The 27,650-nt window shown below is 47.3% G+C and overlaps 1 protein-coding gene across 2 annotated transcripts in view; it reads right to left on the minus strand.

Annotated features, from left to right (window-relative positions):
* The window catches only part of LOC140723190 (uncharacterized), a 93,100-nt gene that overhangs the window by 17,987 nt on the left and 47,463 nt on the right, over nt 1-27,650 (minus strand). The window contains exons 13-17 of one of the 2 annotated variants that reach the window (XM_073037799.1): nt 22,690-22,740; nt 14,962-15,012; nt 6,059-6,109; nt 4,958-5,008; nt 2,816-2,866 (exon numbers count right to left, since the gene is read on the minus strand). In XM_073037799.1, the coding sequence (XP_072893900.1) occupies nt 2,816-2,866; nt 4,958-5,008; nt 6,059-6,109; nt 14,962-15,012; nt 22,690-22,740 (255 nt within the window). The remainder of the gene's footprint in view (nt 1-2,815; nt 2,867-4,957; nt 5,009-6,058; nt 6,110-14,961; nt 15,013-22,689; nt 22,741-27,650) is intronic. The other variant, XM_073037800.1, reaches the window with a different exon arrangement.

The following is a 27,650-nucleotide window of genomic DNA, read 5'->3' on the forward strand; positions in this document are numbered from 1 at the left end:
AATTCGGTGACCAGAACTGTAACGCAATAAGAAGAGGCCAGTCAAACACGACAGACACACGGTCACCGGGTCTCTGGCACCGAGAGTGGTGCTGTGGCTCAGAAGAGCAGAATGGTGAAGATGACTGCAGTGTGATAGAATAGAGACGAGACTCTGTGGGCACCATTGCGATACCCGGATGATATGTTACCTATCCATTGGCAGGGTGAGGGATGACTCAGATCGGGTCAAGAGATGATCAACGGCAAGGGAGAGAAGCAATGTCTTGGAGTATATAAGCACAAATGGCTTATTAAGACGAATAGATAGAGTGGACAGCCAGCGCCTCTTCCCCAGGGCACCACTGCTCAATACAAGAGGACATATCTTCAAGGTAAGGGGAGGGAAGTTCAAGGGGGATATTAGAGTAAGGTTTTTTACTCAGAGAGTGGTTGGTGCGTGGAATGCACTGCTTGAGTCAGTAATGGAAGCAGATACACTAGTGAAGTTTAAGAGACAAGCAAACAGGTAGATGGAGGAATTTAAGGAGGAGGGTTATATAAGAGGCATGGTTTAAACGTCGGCACAACATTGCGGGCCGAAGTACCTGCGAAGTGTTGTATCGTTCTGTTTCTATAGCATAAAGAGAGAAAAACACGAGGTTCTGCAGAGAGAGTTTAAGGGGGCTCGATAGAAAGTTGACAAACCGGACCTACAGGACAGTATCCTCTCGATTGTTGTACCACGTGGACAATCCAAACCGGGGGTGCGTGAAAAGAGCTAGTCCATGAGCAGGATTTTCGAGATCGTGAATCTCTATATTCACGGTAGATTTTCTAAATTCATGGGGCGACCGATCAATAAGCAAGTATACGTAAACAGAATACCTTTCAGACAGGAACGCGCGTAGGATTAAAACAATAAGCAGAGTTCTGAGCAAGTTTTCTTCGAATTGAGCATTCAACATCGTGGTGCGTTAAAAGAGCAGTTTTTTATGCAATCTTCGCTTCGCCTAGCGGCTTAATATAATGGGTGATAAACCCCGCCCCGGGCAAACGGAAGGAATCACGTTTGGGTGGATGCTGCGCGATGTGTCCCCTGTTACAGAGCAGTACCCCGAAATAGCAAACACTGCACAATATGCGATTAAACGATTTATCTTTATAGCTGTTAGTTTAACTATCTGGTTAGTCGAGAAACGAAACAAAAGAAAAATAAAAAATCTTATTAAACAGTCAGAGCGCAAAGTTGGATCTCAGTCACAGGCCGATCGTTCAACATCGACCTCCTCTGATCGTCGCTACCCTCGGGACCCTTGCTCCGAGTCCACCCCGTCCGGCGGTCTACCAAATCTCTCCATTCGCGCCTTCTCTGCTCATGTCCCTCCCTCTCCGGCAAAAGCCCGCAAAATAAACTCCGACCAGCTTCAAAAGACAGGGCGACAAAGTTCCGATTGGCTAGAATGCATACAACAGTCATAGAACCATAGAACACTACAGCACAGAAATAGGCCTTTTGGCGCTTCTTGGATGTGCCGAACCATTTGTCAGCCTAGTCCCACCGACCTGCACCTGGCCTACATCCCTCCATATACCTCTCATCCAAGTACCTGACCAAGTTTTTCTTAAATGTTAAAAGTGAGCCCGCATTCACCACTTCAACTGGCAGCTCATTCCACACTCTCACCACTCTCTGTGTGAAGAAGTTCCCCCCCCCCATGTTACCTATAAACTTTTCCCCCTTCACCCTTAACCCATGTCCATTGTTTTTCTCCCCTAGCCTCAGTGGAAAAAGCCTCTTTGCATTCACTCTATCTATACCCATCATCATTTCATATACCTCTGTCAAATCTCCCCACATTCTCCTACGCTCCAGGGAATAAAGCCCTAACCTATTCAAACTTCCTTTGAAACTCATTTTCTCAAATCCCGGCAACATCCTTGTAAACCTTCTCTGCACTCTTTCAAACTAATTGATATCCTTCCTGTGATTTGGTGACCAGAACTGCACACAATACTCCAAATTCGGCCTCACCAATGCCTTAAACAACCTCACCGTAACATTCCAACTCTTATACTCAGTACTTTGATTTATAAAGGCCAACATACCAAAACCTCTCTTTATGACCTTATCTACCCGTGACGCAACTTTTAGGGAATTTTGTACCTGCATTCCCAGATCCCTCTGTTCTACTGTACTCCTTAGTGCCCTACTATTGTATGTTCTACCTTGGTTTGTCTTTCCAAAGTGCAATACCTCTCACTTGTCTGTATTAATCTCTATCTGCTATTTTTTCAGTCCATTTTCCAGCTGGTCTTTCAGCCGCTACTCAATGACGCCCACGAAGTTATAGCGACCAAATTCTGGTTGCACCACGAGTTCTGAAGGCTGCCTGGATCTACATGGGGAATCTTCAATCCTGAATTCTTCGCCCATTGAACTTTGTTTCTGTGGTAGAATTTAACTCTTTGCTCTGTCGGCATTTGTAATCAATCATTGACTTGTCCTCCCTCACAAGCATATTGAAACACATCCTCTACTGCGGGCTCGACATCAATCGTATCATACTCAATCCCTGAGACCTGCCATATTTATTTAACCACCCCCAACAGCTCCAGTAATTCTGACCAAAAAGAAAAGTCAATTGTTGTTTTCTTCGGCTTTCGGAAACCCTTTAACAATTTGACACATATGTGATTGCTTAACGAGCTAAATTACATAGTATTACGAGAGCGCTCCTGACACTACCGTCAGTTTGAGCACCCACGCGATACAGCAGCACTTCTGGTTCATTTTTCCGTCCCGCGCATAGTCACTGTCTTCGATTTCCATTTACCTGTCAAGGCGAGTAGGCACCGGAGGTGCAGTTGTGGTATTTTCTTCGGCCCTGTGGGCAAAATAGAAATACTTATATCTCCGTAAACCAGAACCCATCTGCTTCCTGTCTCATTAAAACACAATTTGAACCATTTCCCGATCCTAAGAGAGCGTCACATTGTTCTGACGTCAGAACGTTAGTGCCAAAGTGAATGACTTTGAACAATGTGTACAAAAGGCAAAAATCAGTGGACGTGCCAGCAAAGCGGGATGCTGAGCGACGCAGAACTGGGACGGGCTCGGTGCAGGGAGGGGGGATCAGAGCGGGGGCCGATCTCGGGTGAGTTATGAAACGGGGCGAAAGGCTGAGCACGTGAACTGGGTTGAAGATCTGGATGTGGAGGTCACGTGAGATCTCAGCAGAGCACTTTGTGAGATTAAGGTGGACATCAAAAAAACAAAATTGAAAATACGGAGACAAAAACCATGGGCTATTGCAAATTGTGCTGGAGAGATTTGAATGGAGTTCAGGGAAATGATGGACGGATGGATGTGCGGAATAGGTAGTTTGCATCTGTCTTCACTGTGGAAGATACCAGTAATTTGACCAACAGGCAGAGGCATGCGTGTCGTGACGGGTCCAGTCAACGGAGAGGGATTCAACAGAAATGGCGGAAAGTTCAAGTGCAGCTTCGCGGCAGTGCCTTTTAGTGTGCTAAGTTTCAGAGTGCGCCTGTCTCAGATCCTCAGACTTAAGGGAGGTAACAAATTTATCATTGTGCTCGTACTTCTCCATTTCTCATCTGGCAGTGCCAATTGCTCCGGAGGCGGTGTTTTCTACTGAGTTTGCGATGCGGGAGGTCTACATGGCGTCCACCTTTATGGATAATCAGATCTGCACCTGCTGCACCGTGCTGCCGCTTCTCTGAGAACGTTTGAACGATCTGGAGAAGCAGTTGATTATCTTCAACTCATAAGGGAGAATGAGGAGGTGACAGATAAGAGCTGTAGGGAGCTCGTCATATCCTGGTTTGCCTGTAACTCCTGTCTGCACCTCATCACTTTACTTGACAGGACGAAGGTCATCGAACTACCTGTCTAGTACCCTAATTCGTCCCTAAAGAGCAGCAGCTCGACTCACCTGATGTGCATGTAATAGTCCGGCAGGCTGGGTGTCTCCCGGATTTCCCACATCTCACACCCAGAACAGAACACATGCCTCACAGACATATATCCTGTTTCTCTTCCTCAGAGTTTACTTACCTCACTTGGACCCGTTATCCACGAATCCCGGATGAACCAGTGCCCTACCGTTCTGCCTGAGATCACTTCGTCCGACGAACTCTCCATTGATGACTGTTCCGCTTGGTAGTCTCCCTTATCTGCCTGAATCTGCCCTCCTATTTAACTCACGAGTTCCTTCCTACATGCGCTTTCCGAGCTCCCTTTGCAAAGTAATACACACATGTTCTCTATTATTCTGACTTCTATGTATTACATGTGTATTTATTCGTAGAACTTCTTAACTCCACCTACAAGGATTCCACATTCTCTGACCCTAACATCTTTCTACAGCTGTTATATCATCTGTTACAAACAGAGCCATCCCAACGCATGTGCCTTCCTGCATGTGCTGTTAACAAAAAAAGGATATCCTCAGATGTTAAGCTCCCACATTCGACCGTCTTTCAGCCGGTACTCAGAGATGCCCATGGCGTCAGTGTCTAATTGTCGGTCCATTCCATTCTAAATGCTGCACGCATCTAAATGCGGCAGGGTCAGTCCAGCATTCCTCGCCATTTGAAATTCACCTCTGCCGTAGAACTGATCTCTTTGCTCTGTCTGCCCTTGTCCTTCGCTACAGGCATCTTACTCACATTATCTACTTATAAACTTGCTGGCCCTTCATCAACTGTATCATACTGGATCTCTTATCTCTGCCATTTTATCTTAACCACGCCCAACTGCTTTAGTAAATCAGACGTAAAGTAAAATCAATTATTGTTTTATTAGATTTTCTGAAAGGCTTTCACAAAGTTCTACAGATGAGGCGGCTTAACGAGTTAAGATGACATAGTGTTAACGGAGCACACCCGACCCTACCATTAGTTTGAACACCCACTCGGTACAGCAAAACAGTTAGTCTTCAATTTCCACTTACCCCTCAAGTTGAAAAACAGCCATCCCTACAAGTGGACTGAACTGGCCAACCCTGTGAGCAAAATAGAAACAATTATATCTCTGTAATGTGGAGCCTATCTGCTTCGCGGCTCATTAACCCAACCTTTGAACTTGTTCCCGGTCCTCTCACTGTGCACTGTTTTAAACTTTAATCAGAACGTTCCAACAGGTCATTTCGAAAAGGGCTGTTTGAAGAATGTGATGAGAGCAACGTATGACTGGGCCTGTCAGCAAAGTTGGATGTATAGCGACGCAGAACCGCGACCGCCCCGGTGCAGAGAGGGAGCTCAATTCTGCACCACATCTCCGCTGAGGTACTAAACAGGGTTAAAGGCTGAGCACATGAAGCGGGCTGAAGAGCTGGCAATAGATGATCACGTGATATCTCAACAGCGCACTTTGTACAATTAAGGTGGACAACAAAGGGGCCCTGGAAGAACACATTTGAAGATATTGAAAGAATAAGCGATAGGTTTTAAGGCACAGTTACAAATTGAACGTGACGCTGGAGAGGTTTGAATGAGACTCAGGGAAATGATGGATAAGCGCAACAGGTACTTGGAATCTATCTTCATTGTGGAAGACGCCAGTAATCTGAGCAACATCTCAAGGGAAATGTGTTGTGCGGACACCCATCGGCAGAGAGGGATTCAATGGGAAAGCGGAAAATTCAAGCGCGTGCGTCCCGGCAATGCACTTGTGTGTGTTAGGCTTTAGAGTGCGTCAGTCCAAGATCCTCAAGCGTAGGCGGTGGAAAAGTATCCGCAACTTTATCACTTGATCTAATTTCTCCATTCCTCGTCGGTTAGCGAGAATTGGTACAGCGGCGGTGTTTTTGCAATGCGGGAGGTCTTGACCTCGTCCACCCTCTCGGATAAACAAATCTGCACCAGGTGCACTGAGCTGCAGCTTATGAGGGAACTTATTAAGGACACAACGTGTCGCACGAAGCTAGTTAACGAGCTAGGATCGCATAATGTTACCGAAGCGTTTCCGACCCGTCAGTCAGGTGGAGCAGCCACCCGATACGGCAACACTTTAGTCGCCCCGTGCACAGACCTGGTCTTCGAGTTCTACTTACGAGGGCTTTTTACAACGTCGCTGAGATGAAGATGTTCTGCATCTGCTTTTCCTGTGGGGAAAATTAGAAAAATCTTTCTCAGTAACACGTAATCACCTCCCGACTTCTTAAACCACCCTTTGGTCCATTTCCCAGTCCTGTCAGAGCGTACCACATTTCTCATTCGCTGTCAAGACATTCGAGCAGGTTAGTTTGAAACGGGATCTGTTTGAAGAATCTGAAATAAACAAAGGTTTAGAGGACTTGCCAGCAAAGCGGAATGCTCAGCGATGCAGAACTGTGACGGTCAGTGAGTAGCGAGGGGAGGCGAGATCTGGGCCAAAGATCGGGTGAGTTATTAAACAGGGCAAAAGGCCAAGCACCTGAAATGAGTTGAAGATCTGGCTGTGGATAACGACGTGAGACCTCATGAGCGCACTTTGTACAATTAAGACGGACAATCCTGGGATCCTAGAAGAACAGATTTTTAGATAGCGAAACAAGAAGCAATAGTCTATAAGGAACAATTATAAATTGAACATGTTGCTGGAGGGGTTTGAATAGGATTCAGAGACATGGTGGATGAGCGCAATTAGTATTTACATTGACCATCACTGCGGAAGACACTAGTAATTTGGCCAACATTCAAGTGCGATGATGTGTGCGGCAACCAATCTACAGAGAGGGATTCGTTAGATAAGGCGGAAAGTTCAATTGCATGTGTACAGGCTTGAGTACATGCAATTGAACTTTCCGCCTTATCTGACGAATCTCTCTTCGATAGACAAATCTGCAAAAACTGCACCGAGTTGCATCTTCTGAAAGAAAGTATGAAATAAATCGAAAAGCAGCCGATGATCTTCCACGCATTCGGGACAATGAAGAGGTGACAGAAAGCAGCAATAGGGAGCTAGTTTGCAGTAGACCGTAGCTGTGTGATTGTCAAGTAAAACAAAGGAAATGCACAGCAAGCACAGAATACACCTGTAGCAATTTCTCCACAATTATGAGTAGAACATTAGAAGCTGTTGTGGAGTACGATCAATGACGGGGAGACACAGACACCGGATCTCCTGTACTGAGACTGGTGCTGTGGCTCAAAGAGCAGAGAGGTAAAGATGACCGCTGTCTTGATAAGGGACAGCGTAGCCAGAGGAGGTTGTCTGCCAGTTGCCAGGATCAGGAGTGTCTCAGATCGGGTCCGAGAGATCACCAAGCAGCCATGCCTTTATTACAAAGGGAATTGAGTACAAGAGTAAGGAAATCCTCTTGCATTTGTACAGAGCCCTGGTGAGACCACACCTGGAGTATTGTGTACAGTTTTGGTCTCCAGGGTTAAGGAAGGACATCCTGGCTGTAGAGGAAGTGCAGCGTAGATTCACGAGGTTAATTCCTGGGATCTCTGGACTGTCTTACGCTGCATACAAGTTTCAGAGCGCAGACAGGAGTTCAACATCGACCTCCTCTGATCGTCGCTACCCTTGGGACCATCGCTCCGAGTCCACCCCGTCCGGCGGTCTACCAAATCTCTCCATTCGCGCCTTCTCTCCTCATGTCCCTCCCTCTCTGGCATAAGCCCTCAAAATCAACTCCTACCAGCTTCAAAAGACAGGGCGACAAAATCCCGATTGGCTAGAATGCATACAACAGTCATAGAACCATAGAACACTACAGCTCAAAAACATGCCTTTTGGCGCTTCTTGGCTGTGCTGAACCATTTTTCAGCCTAGTCCCACCGACCTGCACCTGGCCTATATCCCTCCATACACCTCTCATCCAAGTACCTGACCAAGTTTTTCTTAAATGTTAAAAGTGAGCCTGCATTCACCACTTCAACTGGCAGCTCATTCCACACTCTCACCACTCTCTGTGTGAAGAAGCTCCCCCCCCATGTTACCTATAAACTTTACCCCCTTCAACCTTAACCCATGTTCACTTTTGTTTACTCCCATAGCCTCAATGGAAAAATCCTGTTTGCATTCACTCTATCTATACCCATCATAATTTCATATACCTCTGTCAAATCTCCCCTCATTCTTCTACGCTCCAGGGAATAAAGCCCTAACCTATTCAAACTTTCTACGTAACTCATTTTCTCAAGTCGCAGCAACATCCTTGTAAACCTTCTCTGCACTCTTTCGAACTAATTGATATCCTTCCTGTAATTAGGTGACCAGAACAGCTCACAATACTCCAAATTCGGCCTCACCAATGCCTTATACAAACTAACCATAACATTCCAACTCTTATACTCAATACTTTGATTTATAAAGGTCAACATACCAAAAGCTTCTTTACGACCCTATCTACATGTGACGCCACTTTTAGAGAATTTTATTCCTGTATTCCCAGATCTCGCTGTTCTACTGTACTCCTCTGGGCTCTACCATTGTATGTTCTACCTTGGTTTGTCTTTCCAAAGTGCAATACCTCACACTTGTCTGTATTAATCTTTATCTGCTATTTTTGACGCCATTTTCCCAGCTGGTCCAAATCCCTCTGCAAGATTTGGAAACCTTCCTCACCGTCCACTGCACCTCAAAACTTTGTATGTTCAACAAACTTGCTGGTCCAATTTGCCACATTATCATCCAGATCATTGATATAGATGACTAATAACAATGGACCCAGCACTGATCCCTGTGGCATACCACTAGTCTCAGGCCTCCACTCAGAGAAACAACCCTCTACTACCACTCTCTGGCTTCTCCCAATGAGCCAATCTCTAATCCAGTTTATTACCTCGCCATGTGTACCTAGCGACAGAAAATATTGCTAACTAACCTCCTATACAGGACTTTGTCAAAGGCCTGACTGAAGTCCATGTAGACAACATCCGCTGCCTTCCCTTCATCCACATCCCTGGTAACCTCCTCGAAAAATTCTAATAGATTTGTGAAACATGACGTACCACACACAAAGCCATGCTGACTCTCCCTATTAAGTCCCTGTCTATCCAAATACTTGTACATCTATCTCTTAGTAACCCTTCCAATAATTTACGTGCTACCAACTTCAAACTTACTGGCCTAAAATTTTCGGGATTAACTTCAGAGACTTTTGTAAACAGCAGAACAAAATGAGCTATCCTCCAGTCATCCGACACCTCACCCGTAGATACCGACATTTTAAATATATCTGCCAGGGCCCCTCAATTGCAAGACTAGTCTCCTTCAAGGTCCGAGGGAAAACCTTTCCATGTCCTGGGGATTTAGCTACCCTGATTTCTCTCAAGATAGCAAGCACCTCCTCCTCTTCAATCTGTATAGGTTCCATGACCTCACTGCTTTTTTGCCCTGTTTACGTTGACTTCATGTCAGTTTCCTTAGGAAATACAGACGCGCAAAAAAACAGAATTTAAGATCTTCCACATTTCTTTTGATTCCACATATAGCCGACCACTCCATCTTCAAGAGGACTAATTTTAGCCATTACTATCCTTTTGTTCTTGATAATCCTGTTGAAGCTCCTTGGAGTATCCTTCACCTTGACTGCAAAAGCAACCTCATGTCTTATTTTAGCCCTCCTGATTTCTTTCCTAAGTGTTATTTTTCTGCACTGTTTATATTCCACAAGCGCCTGATTTGCTCTCTGTTTCCAATACATGTCATAAATCTCTCTCTTCTTCTTTATCTGAGATCCAATATCCCTAGAGAATCAAGATTCCTGATCCTTATTCACTTTGCCTTTATCCCTGCCAGGAACATACAAACTCTGAACTCTCAAAATTTCAGGCCTTCAGCCTCCCACAGAACCCGAAGAACGAGCGCAGAGCGTTCACAGTCTGAGCCCTTGCCCGAATGGTCACCGCTTCTATCTTAGCCGGGTCTGTAGCTGCTCCATTCCGTGAGGTTGTGTCAGACATAGCTACCAGACTTTTAGCGGAACCGGCACTTGTCCGGGAAAGTTTTAACCCTTCAGCTTTCAGGCGGCCGAGCACCTTCAGTAGCCTCGCTTCATGTTCTTCCAATCTGAATCCAAATACTATGAGGTCATCCAAATACAGCAACACCTCAAGCCAGTTCATGTCCCCGGCAGTCTTCTCCATGAACCGCTGGAAGTTTACAAGGGCTCCCAATATGCCCTGGGGCATCATTTCGAACTGGAAGAATCCCAGGGGACATATAAATGACGTCATCAGTCATCGGGATCTGGTAATATCCACTACTCAAATCCAGCACACTAAACCACTTCGCACCTCTCAGACAGGCCGGGGCGTCCTCGACACTCGGGACGGTATACTGGTCACGGACGTTGCGGTGATCAGAGTCCTATAGTTCACACACATGCGTACCTTCCCGTTCTTCTTCCGGGCCACTGCTACTGGGGCGTCTTGGGGCTTCGGGAATCAGTGATGATCCCAGCTTCCTTCAGCTTACACAAATGCTGCCGTACGTCTTCCACGTCTGCAGGGTCCAGTCGCCGCAACCTCTCTCTAAACGGGGTGTCCTCGGTCACCCGGAGAGTGTGTGCAGTGCTCTTGGAACGACCCACATCACACTCGCCAATGGAAAAGACACCTTTCATCTTCAACATCTTCTCTACCAGACTCCTTTCCTTAACCCGGCGGTACCGGGCATTCCCCCGAGTTGATTGACTTAGCGATCAACTCCCCCCAGCCCTTTTCCAATAGTCCCTCCCCGGCGTGCCTCACAGTGACACTAGAGATTACCGTCACCGGGAATAAAATGCGCCAGGGACATCCCCAGCTTGAAAATGACCTCCCTATTCGTAGTGTTCCTGAAAATCACTGCCATCCTGCTTGCCTGTACAAACGAGGGCTTCTGTAGTTCGGACCTCACCAGTACCCAAGCAGGAAATCTGGACTTCCCCTCGTGATCTTCCGGAACATCCACAAAGAGGGTTTCGCTCTCAGGCACTCCGGGAAATTTGGGGGTCCCCATCACCCTCGGTACTTCCCCGAACGGTACAACTATTAGCTTCGACTGGCTGAACCACACAGTCCCTTGCTTAAATTAGGTATCCAGACCAATGCTGCCACACACTTCCTCAAAAGCAGCTCGAAACACTGGGTCCACCAGAGGAACATACAAGTATTGAAACGCCGCCCTTCTCAGCAGGTTCCGGACAAAACAGCATCACTGTATCAAGAACCCCAGACACTCCCACATCAGCCTCCGAGAACTCCAGTTTCACTGACAAATAACCGTCGTATGGATAATCACCAGCACTGAGTCCTCAAATCTCCAGTGCGTCCAATGGTGTCAAGGGTAAATGCGTCAGATACCGGTTGTAAATCGAACGGTGCAGTAACGTGATCTGTGACATTGTGTCGAGTATGGCTTTATCGTAATTACCCTCTGTCCAAAGTGACACACTGGAGCATGGAACCACTAAGCCTTCAGGAATAGGGTCTTTTGCTTCCGGGAATTCTTGGTACTTTTCCGGGAAGGTGTTCCCCCAAAGACATCAGGCCGTTCCCTCTCAGTGTCTCCTGTAAGTTTTTCAAACGACTCTCCCTGCTGATGTACCCGTGGGCTCACTCTCCTTCTGGCGTAACACCTGCATTGTTCGTCCCCTTGGCGATACAGCACAACCCACCCCCCCCCCCCGTCAGCTCCATCATATGGGGGCGGGATCACACCTGCTGATTACAGCCGACGTTACTGTCCTCAACTCTCCCACAATCACCTCAACGGCTCCCCGGGATAGGGTATCTGTAGCCACTTCACCGCAGCGGACTACTACCGAGGATTGTACCCTGCTGACTGAGTCCTCCCGCGCCTCCGCCGCGTTTTCCTCTTTCCGTACCTCTCTGATCAGCTCAACAAAAGATGGAGGGGGCGCGACTTTTGAGACTTTCGGAGACCCCAGAAAATCAGGTCATGGGGCTGGGTGCCCTGGTTATCTGGTCCACCCTTAACCCTTCGCACTCAGCCTCCCGAATGTCCCCTCTGCGCTGCAAGCAATTTATCCGCCTCTCTAGACGAAAAATAAAATCTAAAAACATAAAATTTAGCTTCTCTCCCTTCTCCAGACACGTTTTGAAACCACACCATGAGCTCCACTGGGGCTCCAGTCGGACTAAAATCATTGTCCAGTGCTTGCAGACAATTGACAGCTGTCGCTACGGCATAATTTAACCTGACGGCTCTCACAGCGTCAGCGTCCCTCCCATTCAATCATTCAACCATTCATCATCCTGCACTGCCACTCATCTAACAAATGAGAGTCCCTTCCGCCCTCATCTCATACTCCTCCGCCCCTTTAGGAGTGGGCGTTATTCCAGTGCAGAGGCGGAACCTGCCATTGCTGGGACTTTGAATCTGATTTCTCCAGTTATTCTTCAGAGAATTAAGAGCGGATATTACCAGTAATTCTTACTCTTCACGTGGGACGTGGTCTATTTAGTCATTTCAAATCCGACCACTCTTTCCCCGCACTCCTCAGAAATGATGGAACCCGCCCCCAGCTGCCTCAGCGCTGGTCTGCATTAAAACAAGACCTGCGCCCGCCTTTTCATCAAACCTCCACTCAGAATCGCAACCTTAAGGGTATTAACAGTGGAATTAACAATTCATCCGGAGTACGAATATTTTCTCCACTCGTTTATTGCTCAGGGCAATCACACGCATCCAACGGATTCAATCCAAGACGAGCCCCCACACTTGTAAATCTCGCTTCGCCTAGCGGCTTAATAGAGGGGCTGATACCGCCCGGCCTGGCCAAACTTAAGAACTCTCCTTTGGGTGGATGCTGTGGGATCTGTCCCCTGTTACCAATCAGTACCCCGAAATAACAAACAATACACAATATGCGTCTAAACAATTAAGTTTTATAAATCTTCCTTTGATTATCTGGTTAGTAGAGAAACGAAATAAAAGGGAAAAAAGCCCAATCTTATTAAACAATCTGTGAGCCAAGTTACAGCTCGTTCATAGGACAACCGTTCAAAATCGACCACCTCCAATCGTCGCTGTCCTTCGGACCCTCACTCCGAGTCTACCCCATCCGGAAGCCCACCATATAATCATATAACCATATAACATTTACAGCACGTAAACAGGTCAACTCGTCCCTCCTATTCCGTGCCGAACGATTACAGTCACCTCTTCCCACTTACCTGCACTCAGTCCATAACCCTCCAATCCTTTCCTGTGCATATACAAATCCATTTTTTAAAATGACAAAATGGAACCTGCCTCTACCACTTCCACCAGGAGGTCGTTCCACACAGCTGCCACTCACTGAGTAAAGAAATTCCCCCTCGTGTTACCCCTAAACTTTTGTCCCCTTACTCTCAACTCAATGCTTTCTTTGAATATCCCCTACTCTCAATGGAAAAATGAAACCTATCCACGGCCCCCTCAACCTTCAGCGCTCCAAATAATAAAGACCTAACTTGTCAACCTTTCTCTGTAACTTAGGTGCTGAAACCCAGGTAACATTCTAGTAAATCTTCCCTGTACTCTCTCTATTTTGTTGACATCTTTCCTATAATTCGGTGACCAGAACTGTACACAGTACTCCAAATTCGTCCTTACCAATGCCTTGTACAATGTATAGGAGTTGTCCACGATGAAGAAAGATGCAGTATACCAGTTGGACATCGGCGATTTCTTTGCCACTATTACTTCCGCACCCGCATCATTTTCCAGTGTTCCAATATCAACTCTAAATTCCATTTTTCCTTTATATAACTTTTAAAAAAATTTAAAACGACTTTTACTATCCTGACCATATTGTATTTGCTAGTTTACTCTTATATGTCAATATATCCCTCACATAGCTTATTGGGTGTTTTAAAAAATATATATATTTTAAAAGCATCCTAATCCTCCAACTGTCTTCTCACTTTTGCTACCTTAACTGCCCTTTCTTTAGCTTTCATGCAGTCCTTATCGTCCATTAGCTGCCATCCTGGCCACTTGTGAATCTCACCTTCTGTGGTTCATATGTGTCCTGCGTCTTCTGAGATACTACTATAATTTTTATTAATTTCAGGTGTGCCATTAACCGCTCCGATAGTCCCCTCCAATCCACCTGGGCAAGCACCTCTCTCATGCCCCTCGACATCCCTTAATTCCATTGCAATACTGCTACATGTGAGTTATACATTTTCATCTGAAATTTAAGTATAATACAATCATAATACAATCACTGTCTCCTCGGGGTTCATTTTCCTTACGCTTCCGAGTAAAACCTGAGTTATTACAGAAAAGCCAGTCCAAGATAACTTTCCCTGAGTAAACCCGAGCACAAATATATATTTTTTTATCTTACAGATTCCTAACTCCACCTACAACGTATCCACTTTCTCTCTCACCTCTTTCTAAAGAATTAATGTCTTCTGATATCAACAGGGCCACGCCACCGCATACGCCTTCCCGTCTGTCCTTTAAATACAAAGTATATCCACAGATGCTGAGCTCTCTACTGTGGCATTCTTTCAGCCGCTACTCAAAGACGCCCACGACGTTATAGCGACCAGATTCTGGTTGCACCACGAGTTCCTCTTCTTCATTCTGAAGGCTGCCTGGATCTACATGGGGAATCTTCAATCCTGAATTCTTCGCCCTTTGAACATTGTTTCTGTGGTAGAATTTAACACTTTGCTCTGTCGGCATTTGTAATCAATCATTGACTTGTCCTCCCTTACAAGCATAATGCACACATCCTCTACTGCGGGCTCGACATCAATCGTATCATACTCAATCCCTGAGAACTGCCATATTCGTTTAACCACGCCTAACAGCTCTAGTAATTCTGACCAACGAGAAAAGTCAATTGTTGTTTTCTTCGGCTTTTGGAAACCCTTTAACAAGTTGACATATATGTGATTGCTTAACGAGCTAAATTACATGGTATTACGAGAGCGCTCCCGACACCACCCGCGCGATACAGCAGCACTTCTGGTTCATTTTCCGTCCCGCGCATAATCACTGTCTTCGATTTCCATTTACCTGTCAAGGCGAGTAGGCATCGGAGGTGCAGTTGTGGTATGTTCGTCGGCCCTGTGGACAAAATAGAAATACTTATATCTCCGTAATCCGGAACTCATCTGCTTCCCGTCTCATTAAACCATAATTTGTACCATTTCCCGATCATAAGAGAGCGTCACTTTGTTCTCACGTCAGAACGTTAGTGCCAAAGTGAATGACTTTGAACAATGTGAACAAAAAGACAAAGAATCAGCGGACGTGCCAGCAAAGCGGGATGCTGAGCGACGCAGAACTGGGACGGGCTCGGTGCAGGGAGGGGGGATCAGAGCGGGGGCCGATCTCGGGTGAGTTATGAAACGGGGCGAAAGGCTGAGCACGTGAACTGGGTTGAAGATCTGGATGTGGAAGTCACGTGAGATCTCAGCAGAGCACTTTGTGAGATTAAGGTGGACATCAAAAGAACAGAATTGAAAATACGGAGACAAAAACAATGGGCTTTTGCAAATTGTGCTGGAGAGCTTTGAATGGAATTCAGGGAAATGATGGTGGATGGATGAGCGGAATAGGTAGTTTGCATCTGTCTTCACGGTGGAAATACCAGTAATTTGACCAACATGCAGAGGCATGCGTGTCGTGAAGGGTCCAGTCAACGGAGAGGGATTCAACAGGAACGGCGGAAAGTTCAGTTGCAGCTTCGCGGCAGTGCCTTTTAGTGTGCTAAGTTTTAGAGTGCGCCTCTCTCAGTTCCTCAGACTTAAGGGAGGTAACAACTTTATCATTGTGCTCGTACTTCTCCATTTCTCATCTTACAGTGCCAATTGCTCCGGAGGCGGTGTTTGCTACTGAGTTTGCGATGCGGGAGGTCTACATGGCGTCCACCTTTATGGAGAATCAAATCTGCACCTGCTGCACCGTGCTGCCGCTTCTGTGAGAACGTTTGAACGATCTGGAGAAGCAGTTGATTATCTTCAACTCATAAGGGAGAATGAGGAGGTGACAGATAAGAGCTGTAGGGAGCTCGTCATATCCTGGTTTGCCTATAACACCTGTCTGCACCTCATCACTTTACTTGACAGGACGAAGGTCACCGAGCTACCTGTCTAGTACCCTAATTCGTCCCTAAAGAGCAGCAGCTCGACGCATCTGATGTGCATGTAGTCGTCCAGCAGGCTGGGTGTCTCCCGGATTTCCCACATCTCACACCCAGTACAGAACACCAGCCTCACAGACATATATCCTGTTTCTCTTCCTCAGAGTTTACATACCTCACTTCGACCCGTTGTCGACGAATCCCGAATGAACCAATGCCTTACCGTTCTGCCTGATATCACTTCGACCGCTGAACTCTCCATTGATGACTGTTCCGCTTGGCAGTCTTCCTTATCTGCCTGAATCTGCCCTCCTATTTAACTCACGATTTCCTTCCTACATGCGCTTTCTGAGCTCCCTTTGCAAAGTAATATACACATGTTCTCTATTATTCTGACTTCTATATATTATTCACATGTGTATTTATTCGTAGAATTTCCCACTCCACCTACAAAGATTCCACATTCTCTGACCCTAACATCTTTCTACAAATGTTATATCATCTGTTACCAGCAGAGCCATCCCAACGCATGTGCCTTCCTGCATGTGCTGTTGACAAAAAAGGATATCCTTAGATGTTAAGCTCCCACATTAGACCGTCTTTCAGCCGGTACTCAGTGACGCCCATGACGTCAGTGTCTAATTGTCGGTCCATTCCATTCTAAATGCTGCACGCATCTAAATGCGGCAGGGTCAGTCCTGCAATCCTCGCCATTTGAAATTCACCTCTGCGGTAGAACTGATCTCTTTGCTCTGTCTGCCCTTGTCCTTCGCTACAGGCATCTTACCCACATCATCTGCTTCTAAACTTGCTGGCCCTTCATCAACTGTATCATACTGGATCTCTTATCTCTGCCATTTTATCTTAACCACGCCCGACTGCTTTAGTAAATCGGACGTAAAGAAAAATTCGTCTGCTGCGAATGCACGGCTTGATTTCATTCAGTCGGCCCGGGGATGACCTGAACTGGTATGTTTTCTTCAACTCCAAATGAGGGCGTTCTTTCAGTCATGGAGGCACCGAAGCGTGTTTCGTCTTCACAGCCTGAGCCATGTCTCTCTTTTCGACCACTGACCAAATAGTGCAAATGCCCGATACATTTCGCTCAGCAGAACTCAATTCCGGCAGCTGATTTGTCTTCAGAGCAGTCAGATTACAGTAAACCTGGGGAATGGCGTTATCAGAAGCTGCCAGATGATTCACCGCACGATCCTGTCTTTCTGTTCCCTCTGCCTTCATTGTGATTGCAAACTGACACGCGGCCTTCACCCCAGGGTCAGGAATGCTCTCCCACTCTCCGTCACTGTCCACTCCCTCATGCACCCTAAAAAAACCTCTTGACCATCATATGTGTGCAGTACATACGGCAATCGGGGTTCCGCAAAAGCCAGCACCGGCGCCTGTGTCAGCAGCTCCTTCAGCGACAGAAAGGGCTCCTCACAGTTTACATCCCACCTCTGTGCAAAGGGCTGCTTTCAATTTTTCGCTCTCCCCACGGGAGGGTAACCACACAGAAGCTGAGTCAATGTGTGACTCACTTTGGCGTCTCCCTTCACGAATCTCCGATATTTTTCCACAGAACCCGAAGAACGAGCGCAGAGCGTTCACAGCCTGAGCCCTTGCCCAAATGGTCACCGCTTCTATCTTTGCCGGGTCTGTCGCTGCTCCATTCCGTGAGGTTGTTTCAGACATAGTTACCAGACGTTTAGCAGAACCGGCACTTGTCCAGGTAAAGTTTTAACCCTTCAGCTTTCAGGCGGCCAAGAACCTTCAGCAGCCTCGCTTCATGTTCTTCCAAGCTGAATCCAAATACTATGAGGTCATCCAAATACACCAAAACCTCAAACCAGTTCATATCCCCTCAGTCTTCTCCATGAACCGCTGGAAGTTTACAAGGGCTCCCAATATGCCGTGGGGCATCCTTTCGAACTGGAAGAATCCCAGGGGACATATAAATGACGTCATCAGCCATCGGGATCTGGTAATATCCACTACTCAAATCGAGCACACTAAACCACTTCGCACCTCTTCGACACACGGGACTGTATACTGGTCACGGACGGTGCAGTGTTCGGAGTTGTATAGTTCACACACATGCGTACCTTCCCGTTCTTCTTCTGGGCCACTGCTACTGGAGCGCTTTGGGGCTTCGGGAATCAGTGATGATCCCAGCTTCCTTCAGTTTACACAAATGCTGCCGCACGTCTTCCAAGTCTGCAGGGTCCAGTCGCCGCGACCTCTCTCTAAAAGGCGTGTCCTCGGTCACCCGCACAGTGTGTGCAGTGCTCTTGGAACGACCCACATCACACTGGCCAATGGAAAAGACACCTTTCATCTTCAACATCTTCTCTACCAGACACCTTTCCTTAACCCGGCGGTACCGGGCATTCCCCCGAGTTGATTGACTCAGCGATCAACTCCACCCACCCGTTTTCCAATAGTCCCTCCCCGGCGTGCCTGACAGTGACACTAGACATTACCGTCACCGGGAATAAAATGCGCCAGGGACATCACCAGCTGCAATCTAACCTCCCTATTCGTAGTGTTCCTGAAAATCACTGCCATCCTGCTTGCCTGTACAATCGAGGGCTTCAGAAGTTCGGACCTCACCAGTGCCCAAGCAGGAAATCTGGACTTCCCCTCGTGATCTTCCGGAACATCCACATAGAGGGTTTCGCTCTCAATCACTCCGGGAAATGTGGGGGTCCCCATCACTCTCTGTTCTTCCCCAGGCGGTACCACTATTAGCTTCGACTGGCTGAACCACACAGTCCCTTGCTTAAATTAGGTATCCAGACCAATGCTGCCACACACTTCCTCAAAAGCAGCTCGAAATACCGGGTCTACTAGAGGTGTGTTGGTCCGTACCAGTATTGAAACGCCGCCCTTCTCAACAGGTTCCGGACAAAACAGGACCACTGTATCAAGAACCCCAGACACTCCCACATCAGCCTCCAGTTTCACTGACAAATAACCGTCGTATGGATGATCAACAGCACTGTGTCCTCAAATCTCCAGTGCGTCCAATGGTGTCAAGGGTATGTGCGTCAGATACCGGTTGTAAAACGAACGGTACAGAAACGTGACCTGCGACCTGGTTTCGAGTGTGGCTTTATCGTAATTACTCTCTATCCACAGTGACACACTGGAGCGTGGAACCACTAAGCCTTCAGGAATAGGATCTGTTGCTTTGGGGATTCTTGTTACATTGCCGGATAGGTGTTCCCTAGAGACACTAGGCCGCTCCCTCTCAGTGTCTCCTCTAAGTTTTCCGTACGGCTGTCCCTGCTGAGGTACCTGGGGGCTCACTCTCCTTCTGGCGTGACACCTGCATTGTTCAACCCCTTGGGGAATCCACCCTCGTCAGCTGCAACTAATGGGGGCGGGGTCACACCCGCTGATTACAGGCGACGTATCTCCGTTCTCAACTCTCCCACAATCTCCTCAACGGCTCCCCGGGGTAGGGTATCTGTGGTCACTTCACCGCAGGGGACTACTAACGAGGAGTGTACACTGCTGACTGAGTCCTCCCGCGCCTCCGCCGCGTTCTCCTCTTTCTGTACCTCTCTGATCAGTTCAACAAAAGATGCAGGAGACGCCACGAAATCAGGCCATAGGACTGGGTGCCCCTGACTATCTGGTCCATTCTTAACTCATCCAACTCAGCCTCCCGAATGACCCATCTGCGCCGCAAGCAATTTAGCTGCCTCTCTAGAAGAAAAATAAAATCAGAACGCTTCTCTCCCTTCTCCTGACGCATGTTTTGAAACCACACCATGAGCTGCAGTGGGCCTCCAGTCGGACCAAAAGCATGGTCCAGTGCTTGCAGACAATTGACAGCTGTCATTACGGCATAATTTAACCTGACGGCTCTCACAGCGTCAGCGGCCCGCCCATTCAATCATTCAACCATTCATCATCCTGCACTGCCACTCATCTAATAACTGAGAGTCCCTTCCGCCCTCATCTCAGGAGTGGGCGTTAATCCAGTGCATAGGCGGAACCTGCCACAGCTGGGTCTTTAAATTTGCTTTCTCCATTTATTCTTCAGAGAATTAAGGGCGGATATTCTTATACTTCACGTGGGACGTGGTCTATTTCAACATTCCAAATCCGAACACTCTTTCCCCGCACTCCTCAGAAATGACAGAACTCGCCCCCAGCTAACTCAGCGTTGGTCTGCATTACAACGACACCTGCGCCCGCTTTTTCATCAAACCTCCACTGAGAATCGCAACCTTAAGGGTAATAACAGCGGAATTAACAATTCATCCGGAGTACAAATACCTGCGCCACTCGTTCATTGCTCAGGGTAATCAACGCATTCAATGGAGTCAATCCAAGACGAGCCCCCACACTTGTAAATCTCGCTTCGCCTAGCGGCTTAATAGAGGGGCTGATACCGCCCGGCCTGGCCAAACTTAAGAACTCTCCTTTGGGTGGATGCTGCAGGATCTGTCCCCTGTTACCAATCAGTACCCCGAAATAACAAACAATACACAATATGCGTCTAAACAATTAAGCCTGATAACTTTTCCTTTGACTATCTGGTTAGTAGAGAAACGAAATTTAAAAAAAAAAAGTATATATATATTGTATTAAACAGTCTGTGCGTCAAGTTACAGCTCCCTCATAGGACAACTGTTCAAAATCGGCCTCCACCAATCGTCGCTATCCTTTGGACCCTCGCTCCGAATCTACCCCATCCGGAAGCCCACCATATAATCATATAACCATATAACAATTACAGCACGGAAACAGGCCATCTCGGCCTTCCTATTCCGTGCCGAACGCTTACTGTCACCTAGTCCCACTTACCTGCACTCAGCCCATAACCCTCCAATCCTTTCCTGTGCATATACAAATCCATTTTTTAAAATGACAAAATGGAACCTGCCTCTACCACTTCCACCAGGAGGTCGTTCCACACAGCTGCCACTCACTGAGTAAAGAAATTCCCCCTCGTGTTACCCCTAAACTTTTGTCCCCTTACTCTCAACTCAATGCTTTCTTTGAATATCCCCTACTCTCAATGGAAAAATGAAACCTATCCACGGCCCCCTCAACCTTCAGCGCTCCAAATAATAAAGACCTAACTTGTCAACCTTTCTCTGTAACTTAGGTGCTGAAACCCAGGTAACATTCTAGTAAATCTTCCCTGTACTCTCTCTATTTTGTTGACATCTTTCCGATAATTCGGTAACCAGAACTGTACACAGTACTCCAAATTCGTCCTTACCAATGCCTTGTACAATGTATAGGAGTTGTCCACGATGAAGAAAGATGCAGTATACCAGTTGGACACCGGCGATTTCTTTGCCCCTATTACTTCCGCACCCGCATCATTTTCCAGTGTTCCAATATCAACTCTAAATTCCATTTTTCCTTTATATAACTTTTAAAAAAATTTAAAACGACTTTTACTATCCTGACCATATTGTATTTGCTAGTTTACTCTTATATGTCAATATATCCCTCACATAGCTTATTGGGTGTTTTAAAAAATATATATATTTTAAAAGCATCCTAATCCTCCAACTGTCTTCTCACTTTTGCTACCTTAACTGCCCTTTCTTTAGCTTTCATGCAGTCCTTATCGTCCATTAGCTGCCATCCTGGCCACTTGTGAATCTCACCTTCTGTGGTTCATATGCGTCCTGCGTCTTCTGAGATACTACTATAATTTTTATTAATTACAGGTGTGCCATTAACCGCTCCGATAGTACCCTCCAATCCACCTGGGCAAGCACCTCTCTCATGCCCCTGGACATCCCTTAATTCCATTGCAATACTGCTACATGTGAGTTATACATTTTCATCTGCAATTTAAGTATAATACAATCATAATACAATCACTGTCTCCTCGGGGTTCATTTTCCTTACGCTTCCGAGTAAAACCTGAGTTATTACAGAAAAGCCAGTCCAAGATAACTTTCCCTGAGTAAACCCGAGCACAAATATATATTTTTTTTATCTTACAGATTCCTAACTCCACCTACAACGTATCCACTTTCTCTCTCACCTCTTTCTAAAGAATTAATGTCTTCTGATATCAACAGGGCCACGCCACCGCATACGCCTTCCCGTCTGTCCTTTAAATACAAAGTATATCCACAGATGCTGAGCTCTCTACTGTGGTCTTCTTTCAGCCGCTACTCAAAGACGCCCACGACGTTATAGCGACCAGATTCTGGTTGCACCACGAGTTCCTCTTCTTCATTCTGAAGGCTGCCTGGATCTACATGGGGAATCTTCAATCCTGAATTCTTCGCCCTTTGAACATTGTTTCTGTGGTAGAATTTAACTCTTTGCTCTGTCGGCATTTGTAATCAATCATTGACTTGTCCTCCCTTACAAGCATAATGCACACATCCTCTACTGCGGGCTCGACATCAATCGTATCATACTCAATCCCTGAGAACTGCCATATTCGTTTAACCACGCCTAACAGCTCCAGTAATTCTGACCAACGAGAAAAGTCAATTGTTGTTTTCTTCGGCTTTTGGAAACCCTTTAACAAGTTGACATATATGTGATTGCTTAACGAGCTAAATTACATGGTATTACGAGAGCGCTCCCGACACCACCCGCGCGATACAGCAGCACTTCTGGTTCATTTTTCGTCCCGCGCATAATCACTGTCTTCGATTTCCATTTACCTGTCAAGGCGAGTAGGCATCGGAGGTGCAGTTGTGGTATGTTCGTCGGCCCTGTGGACAAAATAGAAATACTTATATCTCCGTAATCCGGAACTCATCTGCTTCCCGTCTCATTAAACCATAATTTGAACCATTTCCCGATCATAAGAGAGCGTCACTTTGTTCTCACGTCAGAACGTTAGTGCCAAAGTGAATGACTTTGAACAATGTGAACAAAAAGACAAAGAATCAGCGGACGTGCCAGCAAAGCGGGATGCTGAGCGACGCAGAACTGGGACGGGCTCGGTGCAGGGAGGGGAGATCAGAGCGGGGGCCGATCTCGGGTGAGTAATGAAACGGGGCGAAAGGCTGAGCACATGAACTGGGTTTAAGATCTGGATGTGGAAGTCACGTGAGATCTCAGCAGAGCACTTTGTGAGATTAAGGTGGACATCAAAAGAACAGAATTGAAAATACGGAGACAAAAACAATGGGCTATTGCAAATTGTGCTGGAGAGCTTTGAATGGAATTCAGGGAAATGATGGTGGATGGATGAGCGGAATAGGTAGTTTGCATCTGTCTTCACGGTGGAAATACCAGTAATTTGACCAACATGCAGAGGCATGCGTGTCGTGAAGGGTCCAGTCAACGGAGAGGGATTCAACAGGAACGGCGGAAAGTTCAGTTGCAGCTTCGCGGCAGTGCCTTTTAGTGTGCTAAGTTTTAGAGTGCGCCTGTCTCAGTTCCTCAGACTTAAGGGAGGTAACAACTTTATCATTGTGCTCGTACTTCTCCATTTCTCATCTTACAGTGCCAATTGCTCCGGAGGCGGTGTTTGCTACTGAGTTTGCGATGCGAGAGGTCTACATGGCGTCCATCTTTACGGATAATCAGATCTGCACCTGCTGCACGGTGCTGCCGCTTCTCTGAGAACGTTTGAACGATCTGAAGAAGCAGTTGATTATCTTCAACTCATAAGGGAGAATGAGGAGGTGACAGATAAGAGCTGTAGGGAGCTCGTCATATCCTGGTTTGCCTATAACACCTGTCTGCACCTCATCACTTTACTTGACAGGACGAAGGTCACCGAGCTACCTGTCTAGTACCCTAATTCGGTCCCTAAAGAGCAGCAGCTCGACGCACCTGATGTGCATGTAGTCGTCCAGCAGGCTGGGTGTCTCCCGGATTTCCCACATCTCACACCCAGTACAGAACACTGGCCTCACAGACATATATCCTGTTTCTCTTCCTCAGAGTTTACATACCTCACTTCGACCCGTTGTCCAAGAATCCCGGATGAACCAAAGCCCTACCGTTCTGCCTGAGATCACTTCGGTCGATGAACGCTCCTTTGATGACTGCTCCGCTTGGCAGTCTCCCTTATCTGCCTGAATCTGCCCTCCTATTTAACTCACGATTTCCTTCCTACATGCCCTTTCCAAGTTCCCTTTGCAACGTAATACACACATGTTCTCTATCATTCTGACTTCTATATATTATTCACATGTGTATTTATTCGTAGAATTTCCCACTCCACCTACAAAGATTCCACATTCTCTGACCCTAACATCTTTCTACAAATGTTATATCATCTGTTACCAGCAGAGCCATCCCAACGCATGTGCCTTCCTGCATGTGCTGTTGACAAAAAAGGATATCCTTAGATGTTAAGCTCCCACATTCGGCCGTCTTTCAGCCGGTACTCAGTGACGCCCATGACGTCAGTGTCTAATTGTCGGTCCATTCCATTCCAAATGCTGCACGCATCTAAATGCGGCAGGGTCAGTCCTGCAATCCTCGCCATTTGAAATTCACCTCTGCGGTAGAACTGATCTCTTTGCTCTGTCTGCCCTTGTCCTTCGCTACAGGCATCTTACCCACATCATCTGCTTCTAAACTTGCTGGCCCTTCATCAACTGTATCATACTGGATCTCTTATCTCTGCCATTTTATCTTAACCACGCCCGACTGCTTTAGTAAATCGGACGTAAAGAAAAATTCGTCTGCTGCGAATGCACGGCTTGATTTCATTCAGTCGGCCCGGGGATGACCTGAACTGGTATGTTTTCTTCAACTCCAAATGAGGGCGTTCTTTCAGTCATGGAGGCACCGAAGCGTGTTTCGTCTTCACAGCCTGAGCCATGTCTCTCTTTTCGACCACTGACCAAATAGTGCAAATGCCCGGTACATTTCGCTCAGCAGAACTCAATTCCGGCAGCTGATTTGTCTTCAGAGCAGTCAGATTACAGTAAACCTGGGGAATGGCGTTATCAGAAGCTGCCAGATGATTCACCGCACGATCCTGTCTTTCTGTTCCCTCTGCCTTCATTGTGATTGCAAACTGACACGCGGCCTTCACCCCAGGGTCAGGAATGCTCTCCCACTCTCCGTCACTGTCCACTCCCTCATGCACCCTAAAAAAACCTCTTGACCATCATATGTGTGCAGTACATACGGCAATCGGGGTTCCGCAAAAGCCAGCACCAGCGCCTGTGTCAGCAGCTCCTTCAGCGACAGAAAGGGCTCCTCACAGTTTACATCCCACCTCTGTGCAAAGGGCTGCTTTCAATTTTTCGCTCTCCCCACGGGAGGGTAACCACACAGAAGCTGAGTCAATGTGTGACTCACTTTGGCGTCTCCCTTCACGAATCTCCGATATTTTTCCACAGAACCCGAAGAACGAGCGCAGAGCGTTCACAGCCTGAGCCCTTGCCCAAATGGTCACCGCTTCTATCTTTGCCGGGTCTGTCGCTGCTCCATTCCGTGAGGTTGTTTCAGACATAGTTACCAGACGTTTAGCAGAACCGGCACTTGTCCAGGTAAAGTTTTAACCCTTCAGCTTTCAGGCGGCCAAGAACCTTCAGCAGCCTCGCTTCATGTTCTTCCAAGCTGAATCCAAATACTATGAGGTCATCCAAATACACCAAAACCTCAAACCAGTTCATTTCCCCTCAGTCTTCTCCATGAACCGCTGGAAGTTTACAAGGGCTCCCAATATGCCGTGGGGCATCCTTTCGAACTGGAAGAATCCCAGGGGACATATAAATGACGTCATCAGCCATCGGGATCTGGTAATATCCACTACTCAAATCGAGCACACTAAACCACTTCGCACCTCTTCGACACTCGGGACTGTATACTGGTCACGGACGGTGCAGTGTTCGGAGTTGTATAGTTCACACACATGCGTACCTTCCCGTTCTTCTTCTGGGCCACTGCTACTGGAGCGCCTTGGGGCTTCGGGAATCAGTGATGATCCCAGCTTCCTTCAGTTTACACAAATGCTGCCGCACGTCTTCCAAGTCTGCAGGGTCCAGTCGCCGCGACCTCTCTCTAAAAGGTGTGTCCTCGGTCGCCCGCAGAGTGTGTGCAGTGCTCTTGGAACGACCCACATCACACTGGCCAATGGAAAAGACACCTTTCATCTTCAACATCTTCTCTACCAGACACCTTTCCTTAACCCGGCGGTACCGGGCATTCCCCCGAGTTGATTGACTCAGCGATCAACTCCCCCCACCCGTTTTCCAATAGTCCCTCCCCGGCGTGCCTGACAGTGACACTAGACATTGCCGTCACCGGGAATAAAATGCGCCAGGGACTTCACCAGCTGCAAGCTGACCTCCCTATTCGTAGTGTTCCTGAAAATCACTGCCATCCTGCTTGCCTGTACAATCGAGGGCTTCAGAAGTTCGGACCTCACCGATACCCAAGCAGGAAATCCGGACTTCCCCTCGTGATCTTCCGGAACATCCACAAAGAGGGTTTCGCCCTCAATCACTCCGGGAAATGTGGTGGTCCCCATCACTCTCTGTTCTTCCCCAGGCGGTACCACTATTAGCTTCGACTGGCTGAACCACACAGTCACTTGCTTAAATTAGGTATCCAGACCAATGCTGCCACAATCTTCCTCAAAAGCAGCTCGAAATACCGGGTCTACTAGAGGTGTGTTGGTCCGTACCAGTATTGAAACGCCGCCCTTCTCAACAGGTTCCGGAAAAAACAGGACCACTATATCAAGAACCCCAGACACTACCACATCAGCCTCCAGTTTCACTGACAAATAACCGTCGTATGGATGATCAACAGCACTGTGTCCTCAAATCTCCAGTGCGTCCAATGGTGTCAAGGGGAAGTGTGTCAGATACCGGTTGTAAAACGAACGGTACAGAAACGTGACCTGCGACCTGGTTTCGAGTATGGCTTTATCGTAATTACTCTCTATCCACAGTGACACACTGGTGCGTGGAACCACTAAGCCTTCAGGAATAGGGTATGTTGCTTTGGGGATTCTTGTTACATTGCCGGATAGGTGTTCCCTAGAGACACTAGGCCGCTCACTCTCAGTGTCTCCTCTAAGTTTTCCGTACGGCTGTCCCTGCTGAGGTACCTGGGGGCTCACTCTCCTTCTGGCGTGACACCTGCATTGTTCGACCCCTTGGGGAATCCACCCTCGTCAGCTGCATCTAATGGGGGCGGGGTCACACCCGCTGATTACAGGCGACGTATCTCCGTTCTCAACTCTCCCACAATCACCTCAACGGCTCCCCGGCGTAGGGTATCTGTGGTCACTTCACCGCAGGGGACTAGTAACGAGGAGTGTATACTGCTGACTGAGTCCTCCCGCACCTCCGCCGCGTTCTCCTCTTTCCGTACCTCTCTGATCAGTTCAACAAAAGATGCAGGAGACGCCACGAAATCAGGCCTTAGGACTGAGTGCCCCTGACTATCTGGTCCATTCTTAACTCATCCAACTCAGCCTCCCGAATGACCCCTCTGCGCCGCAAGCAATTTAGCTGCCTCTCTAGAAGAAAAATAAAATCAGAACGATTCTCTCCCTTCTCCTGACGCATGTTTTGAAACCACACCATGAGCTGCAGTAGGCCTCCAGTCGGACCAAAAGCATGCTCCAGTGCTTGCAGACAATTGACAGCTGTCATTACGGCATAATTTAACCTGACGGCTCTCACAGCGTCAGCGGCCC

This window comes from Hemitrygon akajei, unplaced genomic scaffold (assembly GCF_048418815.1).
Source record: "Hemitrygon akajei unplaced genomic scaffold, sHemAka1.3 Scf000104, whole genome shotgun sequence".
Taxonomy (NCBI): Eukaryota; Metazoa; Chordata; class Chondrichthyes; order Myliobatiformes; family Dasyatidae; genus Hemitrygon; species Hemitrygon akajei.